The 24360-nt window shown below is 42.1% G+C and overlaps 1 protein-coding gene across 7 annotated transcripts in view; it reads left to right on the forward strand.

The window, feature by feature from the left end:
* Positions 1–282: 282 nt before the first annotated feature.
* slc26a2 (solute carrier family 26 member 2) overlaps positions 283–24360 on the forward strand; it is a 44556-nt gene continuing 20478 nt past the window's right edge. For 2 of the 7 annotated variants that reach the window (XR_013499786.1, XM_078231095.1), the window contains exon 1: positions 283–878. Coding sequence is in view for 1 of the 7 variants with exons in the window: in XM_078231095.1 (XP_078087221.1) it covers positions 849–878 (30 nt within the window). In the remaining 6 variants the exon portion in view is untranslated. Of the gene's footprint in view, positions 879–14048; positions 14198–17274; positions 17325–17995; positions 18072–18718; positions 18812–23726; positions 23811–24360 lie in introns of those variants that run through there. The other 5 variants (XM_078231098.1, XM_078231097.1, XM_078231096.1 and 2 more) reach the window with 5 other exon arrangements.

A 24360-nucleotide genomic window follows, 5' to 3' on the forward strand; every position in this document is an offset into this window, starting at 1 on the left:
CTATAGTAAATTGAATTGTTGATGCTGGTGACTAAAATCAGATTGATTTAGATTTTGATTTAATGCTGGGTGTAACAGTTATATCCTGTGAATCGAGCAAACAGCTTCATCAAAAAATGAATAATTGATGTTTGAAAAAATTGATTGAATTGTAATGACTTTGAAGAGAAATTTTGAAAATTGAAGGAATTGAATTTTTCAAGGTAACTTTGGTCTGAAGCATACGTATCTAATTATAAAATAGTAATGACCTAATCCTGTGCAAACAAACAAGGAAACCTTATTATTGCTGAGATGTCTGCAAAGCAATTTCCCCTATTACAACTACAGTATTGGACACTGGAAAGATACATTGAATAGAGACTGGTGAAAAGCATTTTTGGAGGACTGTCTCAGAGGTGGATTGAATTCTTTCAGGACACACCACTGAGATTTATAATTAATGTCGACAATTTTAAACTGGGTCTCTTCTCTTCTGTTCCAGTTAATTACAGAGTGAGAGTGTCAGCAGCCAATCAGATACATCATGGGAGCCTTGCATGAGAAGTCTGTGTGGTAATTCCATATTTCCATGAATAACACCTTCAGTGTATTCCTACCACTAAAGAATGCAACATTACTAACTGAAAATCCTCTAGACGCCACACTCCAGCACCTCCACAGATACAGTGAGGGAGATGCACCTAACCAGCACGTCTTTCGAACTGTGGGAGGAAACCGGAGCACCCAGAGGAAACCCACGCAGACATGGGGAGAATGTGCAGACTCCACACAGACAGTGATCCGAGACGGGGATTGAACCTCAGTCCCTGGCGCTGTGAGGCAGCAGTGCTAACCACTGTGCCACCATGCTGCTGACTGGAAGGATTTCACCTCTGGTAATTGAAATGGAAACTTTAATGTCACTTCCAGATCTGTATTTTTTTCGATCTGACAATTAATGACCTTCAGGACTAAAATGGCTTGATTTAAACAATGCGCTTTAAAAAAAATTATTTCCCAGAATGTCCGTATTGTTGGCTTTGTCAGCGCTTGTTACCCATTCGGGTTGTTACGTGATCTCTGCTGACACTTAAAAATATATTTCTATACCTGTGTAACTTGTCTTTCTGGTACTATTAGTCAACAATAGTACATTGAGACTTGGTGACATGATAATGTTTGCCTTGAGCTGTAAAGATACATTGTCAGGGTGATGAGATTTTGTCACGGAAACAGGGTGGGTGGAATTTCAATTTGCTACAGTAATAAAACAAGCATTGTGGATCAGCCTTGTGTTCTAGAAATAACCAATCTTCATTTTCAATGAAATCATTTCTTTATCTCAATTTAGCTCTTCCCAGATACAAGATACTAACAAATTTTCAGAGCCAACTTTTTGACTTCCTAATCCTCGGTATTCACAAATTAATAAAATATTGATTAACAAGATTCGTTTATCAGACTTAACACATGCCAATGGCAATTTATAAGGGGTTTTGTGTTTTTACTAATATCTTTGTACATGTTGTTGCCTTTGTAGATTATAGCTGTTTTGTCACTTTAGCTATTTTAATTCTGCTATTTCATACTTCTGAATTTTATTCTGATGAAGTTTGTTGTGGCACAAGAACTAGTTTGTTGGGAAATTCCTCCTTTGCCTGCATGTGTGTAAAGGGAGGTGGGGGGGGGGAGGGGGAGGAATCCTCCCAAAAGTGCTGAATTGGTGAGAAAACTGTTTTAAATCACAACTGTTTTTTCAGTGCAATTTCAGACCCGAATCTCCCCACTCTGTGCAATGCAGAGGTCACAATCATGAATATCACTAAAAACCTGGGGGGGGGGGGGGGTGCAAGGGGGGAGGGTGGATCCTAGCTGCGCTGGAGTCTGACAGTTCCAGAACTCTGCACACGCGCAGTAGCCCCTATCTGTTAGTCTCCCCGTTTGCTGGCCAGCTCAATCACTGGCCAGCCCGGGACCCCCACAGTGCTGCCCCTCCAGCACCCCCACAGCCTCTTCACTGCACAGCACCTTCAACCCCCACTCACCTGATGAAGGGGCAGCGCCCTGAAAACTCGTGATACCAGATAAACCTGTTGGACTTTAACCTGGTATTGTACGAAGTACATATACTGATCTTTTAATCATTTTTCTCCAAAAGACTGTATTGATTAAACTGAACGATCCATCGAGTAGGATTGTTTGATAATTAATCTTGCCTCTTTTCCTAGACGTGATACTGTAGATGGAAAAAAGTAACCAGAAATTAATTATTTCTGTTTATCATTTCTTTCATTCATTCGTGGGACATGGGCGTCGTTGGCTGGCTAGCATTTATTGCCCGTCCCTAGTTGCCCTTGAACTGAGTGGCTCACTAGGCCGTGGAGAGTCAACCACATTGGCTCTGAAGACATGTGTAGGCCAGACCAGGTGCACCACCCAATCCCAGAGTGGGTAAAAAAAATTGTGAGAATGCACTTTACCTGAATTCTGCACCTTTATGTTCACTGCAAAGTTGTCCTCATCAGCCTTTGCCTTCATTGATAAAAAAAACTATTCTTTAAAAAAACTTATCTTTGCATCAAGTAAAATATTTCATTGCCCAATGCTGAGAAAGTTATTTTTTTTACTGCTTGAATTTTCTTTGCTGCTGCTTGCTTTGTAAATCTTAAATGGAGCAATAGATTAATAATGCCATTCAAACTCATGGAGCTGAATTTTATTGGGGGTGGGGTGTATTGTTTGACCCCCCACCCCAAAAGAAAAGTTAATTGCGAAGTGGACTGACTTTAAACAAGGCCACCCCATAGTGATAACACGCTGCCAATGACCCAAACGAACTGAGGGTTGGACCTCCACCTTAAGAATGATCAGCAGCAGCTCTGACAGTCAGCAGCACCAGAACTCAGTAGTGGACACTGGGATTCCCACAAAGTGTCATAGACACCAGAGACAGGTAAGTTGGGCCTTTTAGGGTGGAAAGTGATCAGGGAGCCTAAGAGCAATGATAGGAGGGAAAGGGGGGTTATTTTGAGGGCCAGACAAGGGGGGTCACAATGTGAGGGTTATGATCTTAGGGGGCTTCCCCAGATGCGTACATGGCACCCCCCTTCCTGCCTATTTTTCTCTCAACTTTGGTGAATAGCATGGCCAATCTGCTCGCCTACCTTCCATTGCTCAGGATATTATGGCAGTGGAAGTGGGTTGAGGTCCTTAAGTAGTCATTAATTGGCCACTTCAGGACCTAAATTGGCCTAAATGTTGCGCCGGGGGGGGGGGGGGGGGGGGGGGGCGGTACTAGCAAGTGGGTATCTCCAGATTGATCTAAGGTAAATCTTTTGTTTTATGTAAATGTAACGCCAGCTGGCCCATATTGCTTTGAGACCAAGGTAGCTCACTTCCTATTTATAATGTAAATAGAGGAAATATGTAATGTAGCCACTATATTCAAATATATCAACCTGATAATTCACAATCTCCTAGATTGCAAGTGAGTTTTCAAAAATGCCACACCTTACAGATCCTCATTGTGTTTTCAATGAAGTGCTAAAAATTAAATCTCTCTTTTATCTTAATGATTGGCACCACATCCAGATACATCCACTCCCTCCACCACTAACACTCAGTAGCAGCGGTGTGTACTATCTACAAGATGCACTGCAGAAATTCACCAATGATCCTTAGACAACACCTTCCAGACCCACAACCACTTCCATCTAGAAGGACAAGGGCAACAGAACACCACCACCTGCAAATTCCCCTCCAAGCCACTCACTATCCTGACTTGGAAATATATCGTCGTTCCTTCGCAGTCGCTGGGTCAAAATCCTGGAATTCCCTCCCTAATAGCATTGTGGGTCAACCCACAGCACGTGGACTGCAGCATTTCAAGAACGCAGCTCACCACCACTTTCTCAAGGGCAACTAGGGATGGGCAATAAATGCTGGCCAGCCAGCGATGCCCATACCCCCCAATTGAATTTTAAAAAACTTTAAATGAAAGTAAATGCAGGATGACAGAGTAATTCTGGTGAGATCACTGTGAAGTTTTTCACAGTTATTCCTGTTCTAATGAAATATAGAAACATTAGGTTAGTATAAGTGGTATAATCAATGGTTCTTGATTTTTGTTTTTCAGATTACTGTTCATATTCCCTTATATCCAGTTCCACTGGTCCTGTTGCCTTGAAGGTCTGAATGAGGCCAGGCACTTGCTGTGTGTGGCACATGAACCATTGTCAATTGTTCTTAGACATAGAGCACTGATATCTCAGTGCTACACCACTAAGATCCCCAGAATAGAATATTTTGAATGGTTGAATTATGAATATTTTCCATGATTCATGTATAGAAATATTAAACCGAATTGTGTTCTTGCAGTTCAGCACCTTTCAGTGTAATAAACCTTCTTTTTTGTTGACGTAAATATGAATTGAAAGTACCTCCAATGATAGTTGCTTTCACAAAGCAGTGAAATAAATTACAGCCTTTGCTTTTCCTATTGAAGAATAATCATTAAATGTTAAATTAGTTTTATTGTTGTGGCTCAATCATCGAGTCACTTTCAGCTGTGAGAAGACTACATAGAGGATTAAAATTAAAATATCTCATCTTTATCTAGGAGGTGGCACGGTGGTGCAGTGGTTGCACTGGTGCCTCACAGTGCCAGGGACCCGGAGTCTGCACGTTCTTCCATGTCTGCATGGGCTTCCTCCAGGAGCTCTGGTTTCCTCCCACAGTCTGAAAGATGTGCTGGTTCGGTGCATTGGTCATGCTAAATTCTTCCTCAGTGTACCCGGACAGGTGCCGGAGTGTGGTGCCAAGGGATTTTCACAGTAACTTCACTGCAGTGTTAATATAAGCCTACTTGTGACAATAATAAATAACCTTTGGCAACAGATTTAATCAAGTTAATGTTATCATTCAGGTAAAATGTTATCATTCAGGTTACAGTGGTTAAGCACAGATCTTTACTGATTCTTAACAATCGTCAATTTAGATATTTTTTTCTTTAGACACATTATTAATTCACAGGCTATGGGCGTTACTGCTTGGCCAGCATTTATTCCTCCTCATCCTCCAAGTATGATGTCCGAAGAAGGTAGTGGTGACCATGGACTTCCTTGGGATTGGTCCATGATCATGTATGGCAAAGCACTGCAGTGGTTTGCCATGCTGTCTGCAGTTTGACTGGCCACTCATGCTCTTATGACCTGCCATCAGGCGTATTGACAGGATTTACAGGCAGATAATCAAACTGTTTGGCCATGTTATGAATGCACCTCCTGTGGCCATCAAGTCCTGAAGTGGGGCTTGGAACTGAAGCTTCTGGCTAGAGGTAGGGATGTTACCATTGTGCCGCAAGACTTCATGGCATTATTACTGATCCCTGATTGCCCTTGAGAAGATATTGGTGTGCTGACTTCTTGAATTGCTGTAATCCATGGGGTGGATTCCATCCCATTCCTAAGGCTGGAAATTATGTTGTCGACAACATTGTCAGTAAGGTATTCCTGAGTGTGACTATGTCAGGCTTCTGCTTGAATCGTCTGTGGGACAGGAATGAGCATTCGCAGATGGAGAGACTGGAGTTTCTAGGCAATCCAATGAACATACCTCCAGTCTGGTGTTCACAAATAAACATACAGGATTAACACCTCATACAATGTCGAGAAAAGGGATTGTGCATAACCATCAGCTAATGCCTTCTGTTCAGCATTGCAGGTTCTTGCAGCAAGAAGAGACATCTTTCCCCCACCTTCACTTCCACCTCGAGCTCTACCTGTGAGGATAATGTCTCAGAATCTCAGAGGAAGCACCATCACAGTATTCTCCTGCACCCTTTATCAGTGTAGGTACAGTCACTTCAGTGGCTGCAAGTTTTAGATTAAGCTCAGGGTCATCTGGTGAGCACATCACAGCCACATGCTTCCAGCTGATGAGGGAATGTGAAAGCTACTGTCTCTGACATTCGGAGGACTGCTGGACACCAGGCCCCTCCTGAACACAATGCAGATGGCTTGTCTCTGGGTTTGACCATTAGGGACCTGTTGGAGATGTAGAGACAGGTAGGGGAACATTCGGCAGAATTGCCAGAGGTCTTGCACAGACTGGCCAAAGGCTAGAAGAATCCACAAAAATCTGTCTGCTGTCATGGCTCCAATCTGTGGGTGCTTGGTTGCTCCAAGGAATTGGTGTTTGACATCCTGGAGGGCCAGTCCCAGATAGTGGCTGCCAAGTAATCACTCGGACCTGCACTCTATCATGCCAGGCTTAGGTACAGTGCAACAATGGGTAAGCAAGAGGAGAGATGGGATATCTCAACCTACCCCCAGGAGTTCCTTCTCCTCAATAAGTTAGGGAGGTCCTATTGTACACTGGCAGGGAGGAACAGTGCTACTAGGCACCCACTGGCTTCATCATAGGTCACTCCAAAAATGCCCTGCCACTTCACCTTGCCTCTGCCAGTGACCCCATTGCCTCCAGCAGGTCAGAAAGGGGAGTGCGCCTGCACCTGTGCAGGGGCCTGTCAGCAGGCTAGAACCCTCTCAGCCTCAGACCACCAGAGGACGGCTACCAAGGTCACCTCAGGCAACAGAGCATAGCAGTCAGCAGGCTGTGGATGTTGAGACTGCACCATTATATTTAGCACTAAATAGGAAAAGAAAGATGAAAAAATATAATGGCAACAAGATAGTACTTGTATCTTATCACTGAATATGTGCAGTTCAATTGTATTTATATGTTTAATTTCACTTTTTTCATGTACTTTTATTATGTTGCTAATTGCTGCAGCAGTCGTGTGCATTTAAGTTCCTGTTCAGTCTCGGATGGTGTGCGCCTTTGAATACAACATTCATTGTTTGTAGTGGAATCTATGAGCGCCCTGACATGTGTAGGATTCAACCTTGGGCTTCATTTGTAAAGTCAAGGGCTTGGGATGCATCTGGTAATCCAGCAGGTGGTGTTAACCCTCTGTGGCTGCTCTCAACAGCCTGATTACTGTGAATCTAGTGGGTGTCTACATGACAGCATTCTTTGCAAGGCATTGTCCCCGTTTGGAGAATGTATCATTGAAACATCTATGACTTCCTGCCAAATAACCAGTGCATGTAGCTTCCAATATATTATGCATGTTGGCTTGCTTGTGCCAAGGGCCTGCAGCATTTTTCCTTCCAGGTGTCAGAGATGGTGGGAACATACAGTAATAAACAGGTACTGCCCTGGTCCTGTTGGCAGGGACGTGGCAATTGATCAGCACAACTAACGGCACGTACACAGGATCACAGTGCTAAGGTGAAAACGCCAATTTTAATGCAGCCACTAAAACAAAAGTACAATGCAATGAAGCAAAGATGTCTACTCCCATGAGAGAATCCCACGCTCCCACCTACCAGAGATCGATAATCTATAGTGACGTAGTCACTCGGCCTGGAATGTGGTGGCGATGGGGATGTCACGGGCTTGTCTGCTATGTTGCTCCAGCATCCTAGCTTTGCCCGCTGCATCCACTCCATCATAAGCAGCATTGTCTTTCCCTTCCTCCTCATCATGGGAGGCATCCGGCTCCTCCTTCTCCCCCCTCTGCAAATTCCTCCTTCCTTTGCTGAGTGAGGTTGTGCAGAGTGCAGCAGTCCACAATAATCCTGGACACTCTTTCACAGCAGCACTCCACTTGAGTGGTCCAAGCAGCAGAACCTCATATCTACCAGTCAAATAGTCTGCTCTATTGTTACCCTTGTTGAATCATGTACCTCTCCTTTGGGACATTTTGTGGGTTCTGTAATGGTGTTGCTAGCCACATCTCTCATGGGTATCCCCTGTCACCAGGTATCACCCGCAGCTGATTAGGGGGAAATAAACACTTGTGGTGCCTGCGAGTTGGTGAGGATGTATGAATGTTCAGAGTTCCCTGAGTAGCACACCTACTCAAACATTGAAGGATTTGTTTCCGGTGATTACATTCAAAGAGAGAAAACCCTTTTGGTTTATAAGGGCCGCTGTCTGATCCCAGGGAGGTCTCAGTGGCACATGTATGCAATCATTTGCCCCTTGTACCTGTGGAAAACCAGTGATGGCAGCGAAATCCACACATTGCCAGGATGCAAATGAGATTCACACCAACCGGTGGGGGTTTTCCAACTCCCCACCCCCCATTGCAGGTACCAGCAGAAGATCCTGCTGTAAATTCACAGCAGTGTGAAACCGATTTCTGCCATCATATTCTCTCCCCCAGGTGCACATTGAACCCGCTGGCAGGGGCTTGGGAGAATTCCACCCATAATGTCTTTCCGTATTGAAATGCCTCATGTATTTCACACATTAAATCACTGAGTGCAATGAGGAACCAACATGAGTATAATAGCTGCAGTACCACACAATAGTTAACTATAAATGTGTGTAGATATAAAGTTATACTTTATAGCCAATCGAAGGAAAATATGTCTCCCACAAGCTAACAAATATGAGCGATGCATATTGGGTGTTACAGTGGATTAGAACACTGTCCTTTTATCTTTGGGACATTGGCATGATTAGGAAGAATTGAAGGAGAAACATGAGTTGGAAATTTAGTTGGGGTGGTGGCGCAAAATGGGCGGTGTCGGATCTGTGCAGCAACAGATATGCAATTGAATTGAATATTAAGCACTGTGTACAATGGCCTGTCTATGTGATACAGCCTGCTTTGTTATACTAGAGCCTCAGACGAATTTCTATCCCTTTTCATTTACACAACACCCCCATCTAACTTGAGCACACTCAAAACTACAGTTGATGAAGTGCTTTTTTGAAGCTTAGAGCAGGATTTTTGCCCTCAGATAGGGTAAGTATAGTGGCAGCCATATGAGGCCCATTTTCCAGGAGGCGGAATGCAGCGGCGGTAGGGCTACCTGCCCACAAGCAGTGACTAGCCAATTAAAGTAGGTTTATGGCTAATTAAGGCCAATTATCAGAATGTGTCAGGAACAGGCCATCTGTTTGGACACGGACCCCCAGCACCAGACCAGGGGTCCAGTGCTCCAGGCAGACTTCGAGACCCTGCTCACCTTTCTGACCGGAGCAGCCCATTAGAGGGTTTCTCCTTCCATGTTGGTGACCAAGCAGCTGGTGCCTTTTTTAATATATTTTTTTAATTACTGAGAAGACCCCAAAACATGAAGGCATTCTTGCTTTCCCTTACCTGCAAAGGCAGGCCCAGTTTCTTCCATAATGGAGGGCCTTGAGAAACCATCCACCATTAACTGGACAACAAACCTGCCCTCTGATCCTGAATTGCCCATTCTGGAAAAATCACTGTCAAGTGCCTGCTCCCAGTGTATTGAAGGATTGAGGCCCATTTTAAATCCTGTTGTTGGGATCCCGAATCAAAATGTAAAAATTTGTCCATAGTCACTGTTCTAATGCAGGGAAATAGAGCAACTGACTTGCACACAAACAGCAACGAGGTGTTGGTTGATGGAGAGATATTAATCAGGACATCTCTCCTGGTCCATTTTAAATATCCTTACTTCCAACTGCAAGGGCAGAGGGGGTCTCAATGTCTCATCCAAAACCTCAGCGTTTCAAACAGTGAAATACTCCTCAGTACTGAAGTATGCTAGTACTGGAATGAAGGAACAGCAACTTGAATAAGTTCAAGTCTCTCCAGTGGGTGCTGATCTCATAACCTTCTGACCCAGAGTGGAGAGTGTTATCACTCAGAGAGGGTTGACAGTAAAAGCATCTCTTAAATGCGTGTGGTTCTGCTCCTATCCTCCTTTCCTCCTCCTAAGATTGCCCCATCCCTGCACCACCAGCACACACACCACTCCCCCTCCCCACCCCACCACCCCCAACCTCAATACATTCATATTAATGAAACTTGATTCATTTAAATTTCAACCTGGCTTCTGTGTGATCCATACAAAGTGATTTTATTTTCACAATGGTAACAGCTATGGGGAAAGAGCTGATAAAAACAAGCTGCCAGTGATTGAAGTTTGCATTCTATTGAATGTTCTCATTCTACTTTTTTTATCTAAATGTTAAGCAAATAAATGTTAGTTATTTTGTGCGGAATTATATAATGAAATTACTGGCGGGGAGCTTGAGAAAGAGACAAATAATTTAATCTCAGTTTCAGTGATTAGATCTTCATTAGTATAAAAGAGTTTTCCCTTTCTCCCAAGTGTAGCCAGATTGACATTTACTGGGAAAAAAACTAGAACATGCTGGAAATATTCAGCAGGTCAAGTAGGATTTTTGAGGAGGACAGATGTGTTAATTTTTCATAAGTGGACCCTTCAGCATAACCACTGGAAGTGGTTAGCACTGCTGCCTCACAGTGTTAGGGACCAGAGTTTGATTCCCAACTTGGGTCACTGTCTGTGCAGAGTCTGCATGTTCTCCTTGCGTCTGCATGGGTTTCTGCCCACAGTCTGAAAGACGTGCTGGTTAGGTGCATTGGCCATGCTAAATTTTCCCTCAGTGTACCCGAACAGGCGCTGGAGTGTGGTGACTAGGGGATTTTCACAGGAACTTAATTGCAGTGTTAATGTAAGCCTACCTGTGACTAATAAATAAACTTTTACTTTACTTTTAAATATAAAGGATCTTGGGAAAGGGGGGGGGGAAATCAGACAGACGATGCACCAATGCATAAGGATTGGCAAATATGACTGGACATATTTCTGGCCATTTGTTCATATGAAACTGGTCCACAATCTACAAGTGTCATTGTAGTCACCTTAGGGAGATTGGCTTCCTTGTAGTTATGTGTCTTCATTTGTGGTTTATTTCTTAGGAAACAAATAATCAAGTTGGCTTCTTGGAAAGCCTAATCATTCCAGCTACACTTCATAAGAAGGATGGGTTTTAAGGCTGGAATTCTCCCTGCCCAGCAAGAGAGCTGCTGCCACATTGGAAGAGGCAACTGTGAAGACTGGGAGTGGAAAATTCATTTTAGGCCTCTGTTGAGACTGAAACCTAAAAGAAAAAGAATCAACTTCAGAATTCTTGAGGTTTTGGGCAGCAAAAATGTTTAGGGACCCTCCATACATCTCCCAACAGAGCACCTCATTCAATTAAGCAGAAATATATGGTATAAAACATGAAGAAATAGACCCTTGAATGTTTATGTACTGCATTAATAAAAAAGAAAATCAGCAGTAGTAGAAGATTGAGGAAGGATGACCCATGGTATTGTTGAAGACATTCTTGTGAAATTTCAATTCACTCAGAACTTGTTTACTTAAAATAGTTAAGCTTGGGCCCATAGCACTGCTCTTCTCTAGGAGACTAAAATCGTTCTAGGACTCCCAGGACACGTGTATTTTCTGCAGTCTAGAGGAGTCCATGTTTTACATATACTTAGGTTGCCCAAGATTGCAGCCCCTATTTTATTATTTGAGGGAGCTTCAATCTTGAAGTTTTATTTCACTTCAGCCCCACACTCCTGATCTTTGGTCACCCAGTGTGCAGGGAGGGGGAGATGGGCAGGACGGTCGATCTCTTTGTTAGCCTGCTCCTGGGCCTGGTCAATGTAAACCATTGGCATGTCCAGGTAGTGGATGGTTGAGGGGGTTGCTTGGCTCAACACTATCTGCCTCTGTTTCGCAGCTATGTTTGTGCCCAGGTGTCTCTGGAGAGAGAGCATGCAGTGTCCACAAGTACACTTGGTCAATTGGGGCAGTGGGCTGACGAATGGTAGATGGAGTTTAATTTAGGTAAATGCAAGGTGATGCATTTTGGTAGATTGAACCAGGGCAGGACTTACTCAGTTAATGGTAGGGCATTGGGGAGAGTTACAGAGCAAAGAGATCTAGGGGTACATGTTCATAGCTCCTTGAAAGTGGAGTCACAAGTGGACAGAGTGATGAAGAAGACATTCAGCATGCTTGGTTTCATTGGTCAGAACATTGAATGCAGGAGTTGGGACGTCTTGTTGAAGTTCTACAAGACATTGGTAAGGCCACACTTGGAATACTGTGTACAGTTCTGGTCACCCTATTATAGAAAGGATATTATTAAACTAGAAAGAATACAGAAAAGATTTACTAGGATGCTACCGGGACTTGATGGTTTGACTTTTAAGGAGAGGCTGAATAGACTGGGACTTCTTTCTCTGGAGCGTAGAAGGTTGAGGGGTGATCTTATAGAGGTCTATAAAATAATGAGGGGCATAAATCAGCTAGTCAATATCTTTTCCAAAAGGTAGGGGAGTCTAAAACTAGAGGACATGGATTTAAGGTGAGAGAGAGATACAAAAGTCACCAGAGGGGCAATTTTTTCACACAGAGGATGGTGAGTGTCTGGAACAAACTGCCAGAGGTAGTAGTAAAGGCAGGTACAATTTTGTCTTTTAGATAGTTACATGGGTAAGATGGGTATAGAGGGATATGGACCAAATGCAGGCAATTGGGACTAGCTTAGAGGTTTAAGAAAAAAGAGCGGCATGGGCAAGTTGGGCCGAAGGGCCTGTTTCCATGCTGTAAACCTCTATGACTCTATGATTTGAGACCTTCCAGACCCAGGAATGCCATTTGAAATTAATAAGTTTCTGTTGAATTTTTTGATTTTTGTTACATTAGAGGCTGTTAATTTATGAGTTAATTTGTGTATTTGATTTTTACTCAAAAGGGTGTGAATGCTGGTAGCCTGATGGTTCAATGTAAATGTGATCTGCCCATGGAAATTATATGGTCTCTTTACAAATGCATTGTGTAAGCATAGTGGCCAGAGCTGACCGACCACTTTATGTGTGCCTAAATCCAAAATTGTATCCCTTTAATCAAAGACTGTGATCTTTAAAACTCCAGTGTCAATCCAAGATGGCGCCGGAGCGAGGCGACTTCTTGCAAGCTGTGCCCAGCATATCTTCTAATTCCATCTTTTACACTCGTTCTATCCTTCTAAAACTTCATTCTAACTCTTTTAAACTCTCTAACAATGCTTTAATGCAATTTCTTGCTATAACACTACATTCTGCACTCTCTCGTTTCCTTCTCTATGAATGGTATGTTTTGTCTGTATAGCACGTACAAAACAATACTTTTCACTGTATGTTAATACATGTGGCAATAAATCAAATCAAAATCAAAAACTGTACGTCAGTGACTGAAATAGATGGTCGCCTCCTGTATGAATCCTTATACAAAACAGACTGGCATTTATATAGCGCTATTCATGACCACCGGACTTTCTCAAAGTCTTTTGCAGCCAATGAAATGAAGTATGTAGTCACTGCTGGAATGGAGGACTGAGCTGATGTTCAATTCTGTGCAACAACGATGAATAAGTCCCCAGAATTTCAAAGATAATTTTATTACTAATGTAGCAATGACTCCAAACTCTTAATGTTCCTTCTAGATTTGTCAACATTGATTCAACAATATTTATGACTGGCAACAGATTGAAAACTCATTTAAACATATACACTTGTTTTTGAGCGTATAATGGCATGCAGACAAACAGATCAGATTTCTTAACGTAACTGGGTAAGATATTGGTTTACAGCCGAGCAAAAGTCCTTAGTGGGAAACGCGTGCTCAAATTCCTGACATGCATACAAGTTCCATGTTAGGATTCAAGTACTACAAATTGTGCACTTAAGAGTATCGCTAAGGAAATGTTTTTTAAAATTTTTACTCCATCCTTAAATTACAAAACCAACGCTCAGGATGCACCACCGGGCAACCCCAAATCCATTCCTTGCTTGTTCCAAAATACCAAATTCAAATTGAATCCGATTCAAGGTCCCCATAAAATGGACAAACAAGATCCAAAGCTGACAAGATAAGGCACTGCTTGGGCTTGATCTTAGTCGGAAGAGAGATGACAAAGGGGGGGAGAAATCTCCGGGCACTCAGTGCATGTAGCAGCAGAGGAGTCAGTGCTGCAGGAACAAGCAGACCGGTTACAGTGACAGTCAGTGGGCCGGGCTCTGAGCCAAGCACTGCAGGCCTCATACAGGTCCGCTTGGCAGCACATGGTCAGGGCTCTGGCCAATCAGAGGGCGGAACCGGCGCCAGGGGGGCGGGCTCTCTTCAGCCACGCCCAATGGAATGGCCCGGTGGCGCTGACGTTGCGCGGGGGCGCCGTACGTGGCCAATGGCCCGCTGGGTGATATCAGCTGGAAGGAATATTGCTACAATTTATCATTCCATTTCAGGCCAGGCTGGAGTGTGATTACCTGTTACAGTGTGATCATTGCTAACCAGGAGCCTGGCTCAGCACTGAGGTGAGTGAGTTCATTGTGCAGCGAGGCAGAGCAATTTAGCTGCAATGGAATTGACTGAGCAGCACCGCGATCGCGCCTTCTGTTTCCCATGTTGTAAATTACTCAACAGTTTCATTGTGTTCTTTTTAAAATGTGATCTAATCCACTCCTGTGGCTCTGAAAGTAGATTGAGTTACATTTCTGCTTGTTGTCAGAGGCTGCTGTATTGCAAGCTAAGGACAATTTGGGTTTCTCCCTGATCCACACCACTGAGGTGGTGACTTGTGACATTTAACAGTAGATTCCTTTGTGAGGTGGCAGGTTACCTGCTCAAGAGGAAAAGTTTTTTGAAACATCCATTGCATGCTGCACGAAATCGACCTCTGACATAGTTGTTGTTATGATGTGGAGATGCCGGCGTTGGACTGGGGTAAGCACAGTAAGAAGTCTCACAACACCAGGTTAAAGTCCAACAGGTTTATTTGGTAGCAAATACCATAAGCTTTCGGAGCACTGCTCCTTCGTCAGATGGAGTGGATATCTGCTCTCAAACAGTGCACAGACACAGGAATCAAGTTACAGAATACTAATTAGAATGCGAATCTCTAAAGCCAGCCAGGTCTTAAGGTACAGACAATTCTGTACCTTTAAGACCTGACTGGCTTTAGAGATTCGCATTCTAATTAGTATTCTGTAACTTGATTTCTGTGTCTGTGCACTGTTTGAGAGCAGATATCCACTCCATCTGACGAAGGAGCAGTGCTCCGAAAGCTTATGGTATTTGCGACCAAATAAACCTGTTGGACTTTAACCTGGTGTTGTGAGACTTCTTACTATAGTTGTTGTTTACAGCTCCTTCTCAAAGAAAAAATAGATGGACATTCCGAACTAACTTTGTGCCGGCTTCTGTGAAATTAAAACTAACTGGGGTGGGGGGGGGGGGGGGATCTTAAAATTGAACAAAACCGAAAATGCTGCAAATACTCAGCAGTTGTGGCAGCATCCGTGGGGAGAGGTAACCTTTCAGGTCGATTACCTTTCGTCAGAGTTGGCCTTTTAGGCATTTCCTTTGTAAGTCAGTTGAAACTAGGTATGCAAGTTATGTTCTTTTACCATCTTGGGAACGTTAGGAACAAGCTAGAGCAGAGTACGATTCTTTAAATACACACTTAAAACAGGGGCGATACTAGGTTTCCATCAAGGTATTGCAGTTTTGTTGTCGCATGCACCCTTGAGATAACCGAAACATTATAGCAACCCAAATGTTGCTTTTATTTTTTAAGGGGTGCATAGCAATTATTGGTCTTCCATAGGATGGTACTAAACTTATATTTAGTAAGCATTTTAAACGTGATTTTTATTCTAGGAAGAGTCTGGTTTCAGCTGAATACTTGTTGGTCAGCTGAATACTTGTTGGTCATGGAGAATAACGTCCCTACAGTATGAACTGTATCTTACAAATAATATTAATACAATTGGCGTTTATTTAAGGGGAGGAGCTGTTGCCTTGGTGTACTCACTTACAAAAGAAATGCCTAAAAGGCCAACTCTGATGAAAGGTCATGGTGTAACTTTCTGCAAAGGCTAGCAGTTGCCCATGTTTGCAGGGCTGCTCTGTTGTGCACAGACATACAAGAGAAAAAAAGACCTGTCTTTATCACATTTCATGACCCCATGACCGGCATAGTCACTTTACAGCCATTGAAGTATTTTTGAAGTGTGGGGACTGTTGTAATATAGGAAACATGGCAGTTAATGTGTGCAGAGTAAACACCCTCAAACCGCAATCTGATAATGACCAGATAATCTATTTTTGTCATGTTGATTGAGGATAAATATTGGCCAGGGCACTGGGGATAAAACCCCTGCTCTCCTTTGAAATAGTGCCTTGGGATGGATCTTTTACGTCCACCTGAGCAGGCAAATTTAATGTCCCATCCAAACGATGGCACCTCCAATGGTGCAGTACTCCCTCTACTGCACTGGAACATCAGCCTTGATTCTTGCGTGCTCATTTCCTGGAGTGTGCCTTGAACCTGGAAGAGTAGTCAGGCTAGTTGAGATAAGTGAAATGTGATCAGATCATTTTTTTTGTGAAGTTAATTTGAGGGATAACTATTGGCCAGCACACTGGGGATAATTTACCCTGCCCTTCTTTGAAATAGGGCCATGAAATCTTTTGCATATACCTGATTGGACAGATGGGTCTAGGTTTAAGATCTCTTTAACACTTCTGACAGTACAGCACTCCCTCAGTATTGCACTGAACAGTTGGCCTTCATTTTTGTGCTTATGGTCGAGAATGGAGTTTAGAATCATAAAATCCCTACAATGCAGAAGGAAGTCATGCACCGACTCTCCGACGAAGCATCCTCCCCAGGCCCTATCCTCATAATGATACATATTTACACTGCTACTCCCCACTAACCTACACATCTTGGAGCACTTAAGGGACAATTTAGTATGGCCAATTCACCTAACCTGCATATCTTTGGACTGTGGGAGGTTACCGGTGGAAACACATGCAGGCACAGAGGGAATGTGCAAACTCCACACTCTCACCCAAGGTTGGAATCGAACCCGGGTCCTTGGTGCTGTGAGGCAGCAGTGCAAACCACTCTGCTGCCCTAGTACCTAGACGGCATGGTGGCACAGTAGTTAGTACTGTTGCCTCGCAGCATCAGGGATCTGGGTTTGATTCCTGGCTTGGGTCACTATCTATGTGGATTTTGCACATTCTCCCTGTGTCTGCATGGGTTTCCTCCAGGTGCTTGGTTTCCTCCCACAGTCTGAAAGCTGTGCTGGTTAGGTGCATTGGCCATGCTAAATTCTCCCTCAGCGTACCCAAACAGGTGACTAGGGGATTTTCAAAGTAACTTCATTGCAGTGTTAATGTAAACCTACGGGTGACACTAATAAATAAACTTTATAAATTTTTTAAAATCTCATGACTCAACAGAGAGAATGTTACCAGCTGAGCTAATAACTTTATGTTGCTCCAAATTATATGTTTAATTCAATTATTGTATTGCTAATTTTCTTAATATTGTCATGGTAGACAGGTTCACCCTTATCGTTACCATTTTTTAAATTTTCAGACCTGCTAATGTCCTATTAATGCCACAACATTTGTGTAATCCAAAAGAATGTAAGTATGTGCCATCAAAGCATCTGTTGTTTAGTACTGTAAAAGACAACTGATCGTGGCTTCACAAAATCAGGCTAGACCAATATTTTCTGTTGGGATGGTGGAAGAGTTTTCAACCTTTCGATTAGTTTATAGAATATATGAATTCTGCAAATCTTTGAAGTTCTGTTTTTGATATGTTTTAATCAAATAACTTCAGTCTTTAATTTTTTGCAGTTGCATGTGTAAGAGAGAATCTTGCCATTAAAGGATATTCTTTTTCTCGAGTTCTTGGCCCAAGTTCTCTTGGCAATTATTTTCTGAATTGCGGCAAGTGGTGAGATCTGTTTTTAACTCTGGGTAGGGTGGGAAGGCAGATCCCAAGTCCACGTTACCCAGAATGAAAATCAAAGCCAGTGTGATGGCGTTAACTTAATCCGCATGCATATCTAGCTAAATAAGATAACCAACAACACCACTTCCCCCGCCCCCCCCCATCAAAGGATATAATCTCACAATATATATATTATTTTGCCAATCTTGCGGTTTACTGTAAATTTATCTTGCATATCTGTTGCTATGATTCCCCTTGAAATATTCTTAATCATTTGCTAACGTTTTGGGAATTTTGCAACCGAAATGTTAGATAAAATGTAACAAGGTAATCTTTTGATTAATTTTTTTCCAAACAGTGGACCAGAATGATGCAAGAAGACAAGGTAGCAGGGTCATGCTTGGACGCCTGGTTCAGAATAGTAAGCTAATAAGGTGGTGTTTCTGTCTCTTGAGGGGTGCTGGACCCACCTGAAGCAATATTTTCTGTCAGCTTCTCATGAGGCCGCAATATCCAGAGTAGCAACAGAATTAATTTTGCTGGTGGCAGATGGGATGTACAGCCAAGAATGCACTTCCCAAGCGCAGTTCCATATGGATCATTTCAGCTATTAATAAAGGTTTAGTAAACATAAAATAAATTTGTGACTGTCAAGCATTGGGTGTGTCCAGCTGTTTGCCTATTGCCATGGGTATGACGAAAACAGCCTGCAGTATAAATGGGGTGGACCCACAGCACTGGGAGCCAAGGCTGTGCTACTCTGTGCACTGTTTGAGAGCACATTTCCACTCCATCTGATGAAGGAGCAGCGCTCCGAAAGCTTAAGGTATTTGCTACCAGATAAACCTGTTGGACTTTAACCTGGTGTTGTGAAACTTCTTACTGTGTTCACCCCAGTCCAACGCCGGCATCTCCACATCAAGCCAAGGCTGCCCCAGTGCTGCTGCTTAGAGGTTCTGTAATCTGGTTAGAGCATTATTTTTTGATTAAATTAAAATACAGTTGTAACCTACTGAATTCATTTTAACATTTGAATATTAAAACTAATTTTAAACTGAGGCAGCAACCCCACCATAACCAGCTACAGTTCTAATATGGTATTGCCACCTTGTGATGACTGCAGCCAACTTTTACTGTGTATGGTATATACAACTGCCATGTTTTGATAATTTCAGTAAGTAAGCTGGTTTGTAATTGAATTTCTTGTGATATGTAAAACTTGTTAGTGCGTCAAAATGAACTACCTTACTGTGTCCCAGTAAACCCAATTAAGCCATAATTAAACTTTTCTTCCTGTAACTAGATGCTAAAGGTGCGTGTCAGCTTGGTTCAGTTGGTAGAGCTCTTGGCTCAGAAGATTGTGATTTCAAGTCTGATACCAGGACTTGGCACAAAGTCAAGGCATTATGAGGGTCTCTTGCATTATTGGATGACCATTAACCAATGTCCCAAATGACCTGTTTTGTTGGTTTAGGTATTTATGGCAGGGAAAAGTCATTGGTATTTAACCAACAGGATCAAATAACAGAATGAATTAATAATCAAAGTGTTGGTCAAGAGATCTAAGTGAACCTATATTGGCTGCTGTGTTCACCTAATATAACAATAGTAACTACTTGTAAACTGGTTTTATGTAATCATGAGGCATTAACTTCTCTAGGATTATCTAGAAAGTAAGCTAATCCCAGGTTCTTTCTGCATTACTGACTGTTGTCTTCAATCCAGGTCCTCTGCTTTCCAACAAGCATAAGGAGTTACATATATCTCTATTATGAAGATTGATTTTATCACCCGTGCCTTTTGTCAGTATAATTTTGAGTTATCACATTTATACCTTTACGATTAGTGTTTTCTTTTGAAGGGGGGGGAACGGTGGCAGGAATGTTTCTGTTTGTATTTCCTTTACTGATTTGTGTCACTACACATATAGACCTGGCTTCCGTGATCAGTGGCAAAGGGACAGCACTCACTACTGACCTTGCAAGAAAAAAGCTCTATTCTGATGTGGCTTTATACTTGGTCCAATCTCTGGCATCCATCAATAGTGATGCGCCAATCAGGTTGAAGAATTTTCACAGACTGCAAAACAGGGCTTATAATTCATACTTTGACCATTGCAAAGAAAAAGTAAAACACAGGTTTAGACATACACATTGGTTAAAGTTATGAACTGAAATATCATATGATTTTTATTTTTTGTTTTAATTAATATTCTGAGAGAATGAGACACCATGCTTGTAAAATTAGTTTTTCAGGGCCAAAGAGGTTGTTCAGAAGTTTAGAAACTCAGTAACACCTGATAAAACAATGTTTTTAACTGTGAAAATAATGCAAAAAGAACAAAAATGAACTTAATATTAATTCACTGGTTCTGTACTGATTGCATCTATGAAGACATAAATGGCTGTTAACTTCTAAACTTCCACTTTTAACCACATGAGTAGATGTCAGAAATTGCAGTTCACTGGATATTACAATGGCAGTGAGTGCTGAGAATTTTGCCATCATTACAAATCCAAATTTCAGACCTATATAAAAGGGAAATTTGCAAATGTTTGCAAGATTTGTAACTTGACATTGCTAATCTTGCTACTTGAGTATAGTCAACCATAAATTCACAATCTCATGTTATCACTCAGCATAAAAGATGCAAGATACAATTACTAAACTGGAGGATTATTCTGTGAATGCGTTAGATCTTTTACGCTGAAAAACTCATAATCTCAAGAAAGTCATAATTCTATTAATGTACACTTACTGAAGTGCTCTGTAATCTTATATGTATAATCGTCCAGGTTGAACTTATTTCATGGTTAATTGTCCATTGCTAACTTGCTTTAATCATTGATTTTTCTACTGACGTGCTGTCAGATTGATAAGACATTTTATCCCTATATAAAACTGTCAAATTAACTAGGTCAAATGCATTAACTGAAATGATTGTTGGAGTTGGATCTAAAATGATTAACTGCTCTGAAAAGAATGACTTTGAATTTGGCACCCAAATGATTAGGTCTATATGAAAGTGAAGAATGCAGGTATCTGCAATACATGTCATCAAAGTACAGCGATCAGACTGTGGTAATAAAGTAAAATATTAACTTGTACTGGTCCATGTCCAAAACTCAATCAACATTACTGAATGTTCTTGGCTTGAATATTTTCACAGGAAGATATAACTGAAGGTAAAACACTAGGGCAGTGTTAGATTTGTTTCTCCAGCCAGGAACATTTGGTAACATGGACGCTTGCCAGAATCTCTCAGTAAATGTTTTTTTTATTCATTCGAGGGACATGGGTGTTGCTGGCCAGCCAGCATGTATTGCCCATCCCAAGATGCTCTTGTTCAGAGGGCAGCTGAAAGTCAACCACATTGCTGGGACCCTGGAGTCACATATAGGCCAGACCAGATAAGGATGGCAGATTTATTTCCCTAAAGGACATTAGTGAACCAGATGGTTTTTTTCCGACAATTAACAATGGCTTTATGGTCATCAGTGGATTCTTAATTCCAGATTTTTAAATTGAATTCAAATTCCACCAACTGCCATGGTGGGATTTGAACCCGGATCCCCAGAATATTAGTTGCGTTTCTGGATTAATAGTCTAGCGATAATACCACCAGGCCATCGCCTCCCCAAATGTCTGCGATTATTACTACTGCCTCTTGGCAATTTATGCAAAATGGTGACATTTGTTTCAGGAGAAATGTTGATCAGGACCCTGGGCAATGCTACCTGCTGTTATTTGAGTTGTTACACGAGCTCTTTACCATCCATCTAAACTGTTTGTGTGGAGAGTAGGGGCTGAAGGATAGGTTTTCCAGCAATGCAATATTCTGATTTTTGCACAAGTGTAAGACCTGATTTTTAGTGTCTGGATCTTGGGTGGAAGCTTGACCCACAAGCTTCTGATTGAGATGAGGGAGCTACCTACCATGTGCCTCAAAGTATTTAGATCTTATTGGGCATGACCAATTGAAAGGTTATTTGTCCTAATGCTCGAGTATAGTTCAATCCAAGCTTTCTCACAAGAACATTTAAGAATTGGGAGCAGAGCTAGGCCATTCAGCCCGACATCCCTGCACTGCCAATCAATACCATCATGGCTGACCTGATTGTGGCCTCAACTCTACTTTCCTGTCTGTACCCTACCTTCCCCTGCCCCTGAATCCTCTCACTTCCTGCACCCCCACCACCACCAAAAGCCCTTGAACGCCCTTGTTGGTCAAAATTCTATCTGACTATGCCTTGAATATATTCAGTAACCCAGCCTGCACTGCTTTCTGGGGATAGGAATTCCATAGATTAACGACCCTCTGAGAGAAAAATAGATCTTCACCTCTCAATTTTAAAATCTTGTCTTTAAAGCCGAGTTCTAGACTTGTCCCAGAAGGGAAAACATTCTCTCAGCATCCACTCTGTCAAGTGCCCTCAGGACCTTGTATGTTTCAATAAGATCACCTCTCAATCTTCTAAATACTAATGGAGACAGGTCTTACCTGATTGAAAGGTTATTTGTCCTAATTTGTCCTAATGCTCGAGTATAGTTCAATCCAAGCTTTCTCACAAGAACATTTAAGAATTGGGAGCAGAGCTAGGCCATTCAGCCCGACATCCCTGCACTGCCAAACAATACCATCAGGTCTTACCTGTCTCTCATAAGACAAGCAGTTTGCCCCAGGAATCAGTTGAGCGAACCTTCTCTGAACTGTTCCTCATGCAATTATATCCTTTCTTACATGCAACAATTTCATTTCAATTGTGTTAAATTCCTGCCACCTAAATCCTGTATGCTTATAATATTTTATTTATCAGTTGTAGCTACATTTCTTCTGTTGTGTTCTAATTTGATAATCAGTGCAGGTCTGATTCCTTGGCCAAATGGCAGCTGGTTACCCATTTTCTAATAAGTGGATGGTAGTTCAGCTTCTAATAAGTGACTTTTTTATATTTATTTCAAAATTAAAGGAACTGCATAAGGTTTTTCAATGGCTGAGTGGCCTGTCTCTGCCTCTACCTGAGCCAGTGGTTCAATGGTATCAATAAAGCAGTGCTGATGATCGATAGGATGCCCAGTCCAGAGTCAGTGAGGATTCAAGAATGGCCAGGGTTCAGCCTAAAGGGTGTAGCTTGGCTGGTGAGGGGGCAGGATCTGTAACTGGGACCAAAGGCAATGGTGTTGATTTTCCTGATGAAACTTGTGCTTCATCCAAGAATTGATAAGAGATGCTGAGTCAGTAGCCAGTGGGTTGAGAGAAGAGCTTGGTATCATCACCGTAAAGGCGAAAGTTGACCTCCAGTTGCAAGTGACATTACTAAGGTGCAGTTTATTAATTAGTGTCACAAGTAGGCTTACATTAACACTGCTATGAAGAAGTTACTGTGAAAACCCCCTACTTGTCACACTCCCGCGCCTGTTCGGGAACACTGAGGGAGAATTTAACATGGCCAATCCACCTAACCAGCACAGCTTTCGGACTGTCTAAGGAAACCGGGCCACCCAAAGGAAACCCACGCAGATACTGGGAGAACATGCAAACTCCACACAGACGGTGACCCAAGCTGGGAATTGAACCTGGGTCCACCAGGAATGGAAAAATAGTACAATTAGAAATATTGATGTGCCAGAACTGTGCTAACTTAATTTTCTATTATGATTTTCAAGATCAGTTTGATTGGGTAAGCTGATAGTTATAAATTACTGTCTGTTGCGTTAGGTTTCTTGGGAATGCATCCTTCAGTAAATATTGTGATAGCTTCTAAATCTGTTTCTCCAAGGGCTTTTAGATATTCTGTTCTTACTTCATCCATGCCAGGATTTTTCCTGTACTTGTCAATTTCAAAGCATTCTATACCTCTGATATCATCATGCGTGGCCCATCGTTTGCCACCAAATCTTGAAGAATGCTTTACTTTGGACCATTGTACAATTCACATCTGTCCATCTTTTTGCTACTGCATCCCTTTCAAACAATTTTTTTACCATCTGTGCCTCTTCTGCACCCACTATCTGTTGTTATCCCTTTCTTTATCTGTCGAAGATTTCACTTCCTGGTGCGTAATTCTCATTTTGTGATTCCTTTGCAGCTCTAATACCACATCAGACATCTCATTATACCATTTCTCTTTAGCCTGTGTTCTTTAATTTCTCTTCAATCTCATCATACTCAGGTGGGTTTATTTTCTCTTTATGGCATTATTGCTAGGATTTAATCTGTCATTCACTCCTTGTCTCTTTTTTTTCCTTTCCGCTTTGGCAATATTTCTTTTGGATACTTTCTTTCATGTTTTTCCATTTGTTTTCTGGTTCTGAGGCCTCTGTGTTTAATCTTTACAGTCAATATGTAATTGCCTAAATTGACCCTAGTGTCAGGGGGATTAGTAGGGAAAATGTGTGGGGTTATGGGGGTAGGGCCTGGGTGGAATTGTGTTCAGTACAGACTCGATGGGCCAAATGGCCTCTTTCTGTACTGTAGGGATTCTATGATTCTATGTTGGACCATAACAGCTAATACCTATACATCACAATACAGAGAAGGGCTGATTGTGACTGTTGTACATCTGATCAGTTTCTAGATAGGCCACTCAAAAGCTGGGCAGTTCTTCAACTAGAAGATCTGGCAAAGCCCCACCTGTAGATGTCTCCATAGGCAACATGACTCCCTCTCTCTGATTCATTTTTTTTACTTCACCATGAGAGATGCTGAAGATATGCGCAAAG

This window comes from Mustelus asterias, chromosome 16, assembly GCF_964213995.1.
Source record: "Mustelus asterias chromosome 16, sMusAst1.hap1.1, whole genome shotgun sequence".
In the NCBI taxonomy this organism is placed as follows: Eukaryota; Metazoa; Chordata; class Chondrichthyes; order Carcharhiniformes; family Triakidae; genus Mustelus; species Mustelus asterias.